General features: G+C 34.8%; 1 protein-coding gene across 1 annotated transcript; it reads right to left on the reverse strand.

Moving 5' to 3' along the window:
* Window positions 1-271: 271 nt before the first annotated feature.
* On the reverse strand, window positions 272-8,746 carry LOC131642740 (uncharacterized). Its single transcript, XM_058912960.1, has 6 exons — window positions 8,586-8,746; window positions 7,750-7,882; window positions 7,557-7,660; window positions 1,483-1,654; window positions 1,221-1,361; window positions 272-831 (listed from the first exon to the last, which is right to left on the reverse strand). The coding sequence occupies exons 1-6, from the start codon at window positions 8,633-8,635 to the stop codon at window positions 454-456; spliced, it is 978 nt and encodes a 325-aa protein (XP_058768943.1). The 5' UTR covers window positions 8,636-8,746; the 3' UTR covers window positions 272-453.
* Between the last annotated feature and the right edge of the window lie 551 nt (window positions 8,747-9,297).

Genomic DNA, 9,297 nt, shown 5'->3' on the forward strand with positions numbered 1-9,297 from the left:
TATTATAGAGTATTTCTCCACCTAAATTATGTCAAAATGATATTGTCTATTATAGAGTATTTCTCCACCGCTTAGAGTGTGAGAGAAGTAATGCTCAAAAAAAGGATGCAATGCTTACTTACAAGGTTGTTTTCTCCTTCGCTCGAACAATATAAGCTCTCTAAGAGGTGCTTTTTTTTCTTGGTACCGACGGAGAACTTAAAAAATCCAACACGTTGAGGTTCTGTTGCACTTACCCCCATGCCAGGATTAACAAAATGCAGCACTAAAATTGTGTAAACGGTATAACCAATATAAAAATTTACATACATACTTGCGTTAACATCTTTCAATGCATGAACGATAATATTCATGTATAGAATGTATATAGAATGTACAATAAATATCGCATTAAGGTCTTAACGATGTTCCAACCTTGAGAAACCAAGCAAAGTTCATCGATTTTTTAGAGAACTATGAAGATTCACCTTCCACCTTCAATGATCCAAAGTTAGTTTGTACAAGTGAAGCAGCAGCACGGGCAGCCGCAGTTGCACGATTTGCAGAAGCAATGGCGGCCCGAGCCTTCTCTAATATATCAGAGGATTGAAATATAGTCTCACTTTTGACATCTTTGGCTTGGACGTTGTTATTTTTGTGTGACTGCTCAATCTCATTGGTGTTCAACCAAGAATTATTGTTAGAAGGAATGGAAGCTTCAATGTGTTCATAATGTTTATTGTGCGTAGATTTGGTGGAATGTTCCGCATTATAAGCTGGCAAGTTATTAGAACTGTTTTTGCTGGGAGCATGAGAAACTGCAGCTCCAGCACTAACTTGCCTTGTTCCACCCTACAAGTAATATGTGAAAATCATAATAAAAATAAAGAAAAACTGAGGAATTCTTTAAATCCACCCAATCATATAATTATCAAGCAATAGTTGAGGACAGTTGAAGACAGTGTCACTTCTCAAAGCTCATGGTAGAACTGTCACGTGACTCGCATCAAGAGACAATGAGTGAAATGAGTATAATGTGGATGAAATTTGTAATAATTTCTGGTGTTGGAATCAAGGATGAAGGTGGTAGCATGACCACTAGAGTAACACAACGGAGAGCTTACAGATGCCAACTACCATCGATGACAAGTGCAAGATATCATAATGATTTAATAGTGAATAACATAATTTTAATGTCTTAAAATGTGGGAAGAAATAGTCAGATTCAATGAGGAAATTACCAGGAGATCTTCATGATTTTTCCTAAATTCTGCTGCAGTTTTTGAAGAATCCCATGCTAGATTGTATTCTTCTGCAATATCTGTCAAGACCTTGAGTTTTACCTCTCCAGATGGAGCATGAACTGAAAGCTTTTCAATTATCTGCAATAATAAATTTCAAAAAAGATATAGTGTTAGTAAGCAATTGTTAATAGTCCGGTATAATAAATAGTTGCTGAGTGATTTTTTTTCCATGGAGAAACCACATCTAAAGATAACTCACTGTGCGGTTCACGCCTGAATCAGGACGAAGTTCAGATACTGCAGAGATAAAGCCCTTCCCATATTTAGTGGTAAACAAGTTCTTGATGTGCAGTAAGTCTGGTATATCAGAACATCTAGGAGCAGCAAAAATTATACTTGCAATGGCTTCTCGCAATTCAGGTGGGCAATCCCTATTATGTAGAAGAAAGGCTCAGAGTTCGATTATAAAAACAGTTTTGCCATAAATTGTACCCAAAAAAATGTGACTATTTGAAAACTCAATGAAGTACTGAAAATAAATCTTGTGAGCACTGAAAATAATTTGGCTTGGTCTAGTATAAATACTATATCAGAATAAGTGAAAAGTGCTGAAAACCATTCAATACATGGGAGATCACGGAATGCCTTTCACAGCAATAAAATTTTACCAACAGTAACATACACAGAAAATATGAAATACAAAAGTGTAGCAATAAAATTTTACCAACAGTAACATACACAGAAAATATGAAATGCAAAAGTGTAGCAATAAAATTTTACCAACAGTAACATACACAGAAAATATGAAATACAAAAGTGTAGCAATAAAATTTTACCAACAGTAACATTCACAGAAAATATGAAATACAAAAGTGCAGCAGTGATGAGGATCTTATGTTAGATGTGTAGTAAGACTAGACGTGATAAGATTATAAATGAGGATTATAGAGTGTGTTAGAGTAGCACCTATAGTAAAAAAGATGATAGAAAATAGCGACGATTGAAGATTCAATGCGACAAACATTGGAAGAATTGTGTCACAGCATGCTGGCAGAATTTGCAAAATTGTTGAATTGTCTCATACCAGAGGCACAACATTACCTCAAAATGATGAAACTGTCTCAGAATTCAAGATGGCGGTGAAGGTTGAGCTGCAACTGCTCGACAGCGAGGATCTGGTGGAGTGGATTACAGCAGTGAAGGTGAAATTGGCGAAGTTGAGCATGAAGGGACCCACGATACACTGGTCCAATCTCCTACGGAAAATAGAGGATGATCTCACTTAGTCGAAATTGAAGAAGGCTTTGATCGAGCGTTATGGAGGCTGAAGAGCAAAAATTCTTTCGAAGAATTGAAATATTCGCAACAGATCAACAATATTAAGAAGCACATAACGAAATTCAAATACCTATCTTCACAAGTGGTACATCTCCCTGAAGATCAATACCTTGGTTATTTTTGTTAAGAGTCCCACGTCAAAAAATATATGGCTTGAACATGTGTTTATAAGTGGGGACAATCCTCATCCTACAAATTGGTTTTGTAGGAATGAGTTAGGCCCAACCAGAATTTCTTAACATGATATCAGAGCTAGGTTCCGATTCTGAGACCTGTGGGTTATGGGCTCATCATGCTTCTGTTGCGCAACTCTGATACCATGTTAAGAAATGTGATTGGGTCAAACCCCAAATCTAACATGGTATCAACACACTCGTTTAAAATTTGGTTCGATTTCCGCTATCGGACCCCCACCATTTATTCCCACACACTAGATGTCTAGTTCTGGACATGAGGGAGTGTGTTAAGAGTCACATATCGGACAATGTATGGCCTGAACATGTGCTTATAAGTGGGGGCAATCCTCACCCTACAAGCCGGTTTTGTAGGATTGACTTAGCCCCAACCACAATTTTTAACATGATATCAAGAGCTTAGTTTGAGATCTGTTTGGCCACTTGTTATCAGGCTTACGTTATTGGGTCACCCACAGGTTTCGACTATTGGATCACCCAACATTTATTTGCATGCTCTAGATGTCCAGTTCTAGGAGTGAGGGGGTGTGTTAAGAGTCACGCATCAAAAAGTATATGGTCTGGACATATAATTATAAGTGGGGGCAATTCTCACCCTACAAGCCGATTTTGTAAGGATGAATTAGGCTCAACCATAATTTCTTAACAATTTTTTGGAAGGGCCCAAAAAGGAAGTAAGATTGAAGGTGAGAACTTTGAATCCTAGAACTCAGATTCATTCCTTGTGGATCTTTGTTTCATATAAGTGGTGGAGAAATTCGACAGAGAACGAGTTTTAAGGGATTGGATCATGGATCATGTAGAAAAGGGGAATTCAGGTCAAATTTCGGATCTAGTGGATCAAATGGATCGGGATATGGTTTTCACTCGTGTCAGAGCAAGGGAGGTAACGGGTTTGGGCATGTGAACAGCTGCAACCCAAAACTTGCCCAATTTTGGTCAAATCCTATCCCAATTACAAACTCTAATTTCGAACAACAGGGGAGAGAAGATACAACACAAGGAAACAACTACCAAAAGTAAAGGATTTTCTTACTCCAAGTTGATGGAACGCAAGGCCAAGGGTCTTAGCTTTCACTGTGGAGAGAAATTCCATCCCATCATCAATGTGGAGAAAAGAAACTCTGCTTAGTAATCTTGGCGACGAAGAGGTCTATAACAACGAGGGAGAGGTGTTTGCAATTGAGGCCAAAGAAGGAGATAAAGGCATAGGATGCAACTCTATGATGTTGTTTGGATTAGTGGAGGAAGGTGGAGTTCACAATCCTTTTCCTAATCCCTTACAATTGGAAGGTATTGTGAAGGGAATGCCATTAACGATGATGGTGGACACTAGTGCGAGTCACAATTTCATGACTCCACAAATGGCAACATCTTTGCAACTTTCAATTGAAGCAACAAACGTGAAATTTGGCAACAGAACTTGCATAATTACGACGAAGAAGTGTAGGAGGTTTGGCATCCAAATAGAAACGTTTCACACCACTTTTGAGGCTTACATATTGGAATTACAAGGGGGTAGATATGATCTTGGGAGTGGATTGGTGGCACAAAATTGGTAAGGAGGCTTACATATTGGAATGACAAGGGGTAGATATGATCTTAGAAGTGGATTGGTCGCACAAACTTGGTAAGGTGATGTTTGATTGGAAATAAATGGCGATTCATTTTGAATGAAAGGGAAAAGTTGTGAAATGGAAAAGTTGTGAAACTACATTGTCAAACTCCTAAACAGAAGAAGGTGATTATTGTGAATATAATAAGGCCAAGAAAAATTATCAAGTGGGAAAGGCATAAGCAAATCATCAGTTGGGAACCCGAAGCATGGCTGAAAAATCAATGCTCTCATGCTAGCCTTGAGAACAAGGTTGATTCTGAAGGAGGAGGTAATGATAGGACACCATGGCACAACTGATTTGATGGATTAATCATTGAGCCCAAGTCACACACTATAACATCTAAAATGCTGAGTCAGTTAAGATATTCCTTAATTGTGAGGGATTTACAGTTATAAAAGAGAGGGAATGGTAGTGTGAAGTCATTCATAAAATTGGCTAGAAAACATTTAGGGGAAGATTCTTTGGTCTAAGAGCTTCAAGCTTTGGTTAGGAGTTTAACAACTCTAGTTTACATTTTCTTGTTCCATTTTCTACCATTGTAGAGCCTTGAGCTCACTAGTTTCACATTCAATAAAATATAGTTATTTACCTAAAATTATGGTTTCTTTCAAACTCATTAATCTTGAGATCTTCTGTAATAGTTTTTTTTAGGTCTTTCTCGACCTCTCTCTAGTGGTTTAACTACCCTCTATTTGATCTACTTTACTTACTACTGAAACCATAGATTTTCTCTCTACATGCTCAAGCCACTTAATTCTAGTTTTCACCATATTTTCTACTATAAATGTTACTCCGTCTCCAACACTCTTTAATATAGTCATTTCTAATATTATTTTGTCTAGTCTTATCACACATTCAACACAACATCTTCATTTCAGCTAAACTTAGTTGATTTTGTCCAATTGATCAAGGATACTTAAACCACGTAAATTCTTATATGATATGATCTTCAACTTTCATCTCTAAGTTAGACACTTCTCCTTTTACTCAACTTACATTTCATATACTTCGTCCTACCTCTAGCGAAAGCCATATGTTTCTAAGGTTCGTCTCAAAGCCTCCAACCACTTATTTAATTCCTCTCTTGACTTTTCAAATAAGACTATATCATCTGCAAAAGACAACATCTTGGTGCTATCTCTTGTATGTGTTTCGTAAATACACCCAAAACTAAAATAAAAAGGTAGGGGTTAGGGTTGAACCTTGGTGCAATCCTTTTGATATTGGAAAATCATTTCTCTCCACCATGTGTCCTCACACTAGTCGAGACCCCTCACACATATCTTGAATAACGCGAATATAGGAAATCCTAACTCTTCTTCTCTAGGCTTTCCATAAAATCTTTCTAAACAATTTATCTTACATTTTCGACAAATGAATGAAAACTAAGTGCAAGTCATTTTGATTAATTCGATATTGCTCCATCAAAAGTCGTAGTAAATAGATCGCTTCCATAACCTATCTTCTAGAAATAAAACTAAATTGATTTTCCATAACTTGAGTCCTTTTTCTTAGTCTTTGCTCAATCACTCTTTCTCATAATCTCATGGTATGATTCATATGTTTAATCTCCCTATAATTTGCAAAACTTTGTATATACCTCTGTTCTCACACGTCAAAATTAAATTGCTTTTTTCTTTATTCATCCGACATTTACTTTGACCTCATAATTTCGTTAAAAAGTTAGGTGAGCTATTCAATGTCTCTATCTCCAAAAAATTTCCATACTTCAATAGGTATGTTGTATGGCCTAATTGTCTTGCTATTACTTATCATTTTCAACACTTCTTTTACCTCATGTTCTTTAATCTGACGATTGTAGTTAAAGTTTTGATTATTTTCCATAATGTCTAGCCTGCTAGTATCTGGGAATATCTCATATCTTTCATTAAATAAATTGTTAAAATATTTCTTCCATTTATCATTTACATCATTTTCCTAAACTAAAACAAAATTGTCTTCATCTTAAGGACACTTCACTTGATCGAAGTCTATTGTAAGTCTATTGTAGTTCTTTCTCTCCCCTTAGCAATAGATATTTTTCATCTTTGAATCCTATGGATTGGTATAAACGTTCAAAAAGTTGAATTCTTCCTTTGTTCACCGCCTTCTTGGTCTCTTTTTTAACTTATAATTTTCCCAAGTTTTGATATTTTTACACTTAGACCAATCTTTAAAACATTCCTTTTTAACTCTAACTTTACTCTTAAGATCTAAACATTTTTGTTCCACCTCTACGATTCTCTACCCCTAGGTTCAAAACCTCTCCATTCTCCCAATGTCTCTTTTGCTACTTTCTAATCTCTTGTGCCATTTTGTCCCACATATCATTTGCACTTCTTTATGGTTACATGAAATCTCCCTCGGAGATTGTGTTAGAAAATCATTTATTTTTCAGCATTCAAATGTCAACACTTGATCCGTGGAGACCACTATGGCTTCTTTTCTTCGCTCTCCTCTTGACTTTTACGTATCAATATTCTATGTTGGATAATTAAACTCTCTCAAGGTATAACCTTACTATTACTGTTCAAGCAAGTCTTTCTATCTTATTTCCTAATAAAAAAGAAATATATCTGAGAACATGTCACTTCACTCTTTTTATGTGATAAGATGCTCATCTCTTCTTCTAAAGCCAACCAAAAATATAGGATGCATGCCCTCAAAACCTCTCAATACAAACGTATCCATTTAGATCCCCTCCTAGAACATCCTAAAATTAGACTACCGAGGTGCATAAGCACTAATAACATTAACGGTATCTTGTTCCACTGCAAATTTTAGAATGATGATCCGATCTTCTCCATTTTTACATCCACAATATCCAAAATAGAGAGATCGTCTGTGATTGACATTTTGTTCTGATTTTGACATAAACAATTTACCAAGAGAGTACACAGCCTTCCCATTGCTACCGTTAGATAATTTATTAAGAAGAGAATAGTCACTTGTGAAATATTGTGAGGCAGGGAGATACATAAAGTGATAACTCAGTTTCTTCTTTTTGCAAAGTTGCATCAAAAAACTTCACCAATCTATAACTACAATCTAACAGAAATTTGAGGATATAAGAAAAAACACAATGTGATTTGCATGAGTGCTAAATTTCATGCAGGTAAATCAAGAAAACAACATACTGCCTGTTCAATAAAAACAAAATTTAAGAACCTTTATGAACTTACTTCTGGTTCTCAATTATAGGTACACGTGCAAGGACAAATTCACAGAATAACTCCAATATTTCATATGCAGCCCATATATTCTGTTCTCGTATAATATGCTCCACCTATTTAAATCAATGCAATTCACAAAAAATTAGTCAACACATAAAAGACACATAAAGTAGTAGCCATTCACCAAGATTTGAAGGATTACCCGAATTCTAGCAATTGGTTCTTGGCCAGCCTGCAAAAATTGAGCTATCTCCTTGCGCATTTGTTTCAGTTGAACATCTCTCTTGTTTTGTAACAGCTTCATGCGTGAAATTGCGAGGTTCAGGCATGTTTTGCTACCAAAGCCCAAAATGAAAAAAGAATGAAAAACAAGTTTAGTACAACATTCAAATAGAGAAATAATCTAAACAACAATCTGCAGAAAGCACTGCTTAAACGATCCATTTCCAAAGTACATTTAACAAAAGATCTTATTATTCACGAATCAGACCACAGATTATTATACAAACAATTCAACTATTAAGTATATAAATTATGTCTACCGCCAATCCAAACACACCCATAATCAATTCACTCAAAATCAATTTATTCACCAATTTTACCAAATCAATTCACTAAAAATCAATTTATTCACCAATTTTACCAAATCAATTCACTCAAAATCAAATTTTTTTCACCACAAACCAAACATAAGCTAAGAATCCTCGCAAAAATAGCTCAATTCCAACAAAAGTAGTAAGATCCAATAACACCAAATTTGAATAAATCTCTAAAACACACTACCCTACATATACTATTCCAAATCATAATGGAAATTGAATTTTGATACAATAAACAATTTAGTCATTAATTCAGCAAAAAATGATGGAAACTTAATCAAGAAACATGCAATCGGGTAAATTCACAAAACCTAATGTATAAACCCTAGAATTGGAAGCTTTCAAACAAAACAAAAAGCGTATCCGAAAACGCGAAATCATAGAAGAAAAGAGAGGGATCAAGATCAAGCAGAGAAGAGTGATGAAGGAGAGAAATCACCATCGAGTGGAAAAAACGCCTCTGCTAAAGAGTTGATTGAGAAGTGACATGTTACTGATTTAGACGCCACTGCCAACTACCAACTCCGACGGAACAAAACCACAGCCCTCCTCTCTGCACTTTATTCCTTCGAATTACTCACCATATAGTCAATTTGTCATAAGGCAAAATATATACTTTAGTTAAATGATAAGTAAATAAATAAGATATCAAATTTAAAGTACGTACTTTAGTGTTATTTATATATATATATATATATATATATATATATATATATATATATATATATATATATATATATATATATATATATATATATATATATATATATATATATATATATATATATATATATATATATATATATATATATATATATATATATATATATAGAGGAGGGATCAAATTACACCCGAAGAGTTACACCACGAGTTACACTCGTTCAATAACTACATTTCGAATTAATATTTTTTAAATTCAACCGTTGGATTGAAACATAACATCATATAGATCATACCTATAAAGTTTGAGCTTAATCTATAATGATTTACTATACGATCAAGATATCCAAAGATTAACGTCAAAATGAGCTTTCATATAACGTTAATTTTGATGTAATTCAATGACATAGTAAATCATTATAGATTAAGCTCAAACTTTATAGGTATGATCTATATGATATTATGTTTCAATCCAACGGTTGAATTTAAAA

This window comes from Vicia villosa, linkage group LG1 (assembly GCF_029867415.1).
Source record: "Vicia villosa cultivar HV-30 ecotype Madison, WI linkage group LG1, Vvil1.0, whole genome shotgun sequence".
Lineage (NCBI taxonomy): Eukaryota > Viridiplantae > Streptophyta > Magnoliopsida > Fabales > Fabaceae > Vicia > Vicia villosa.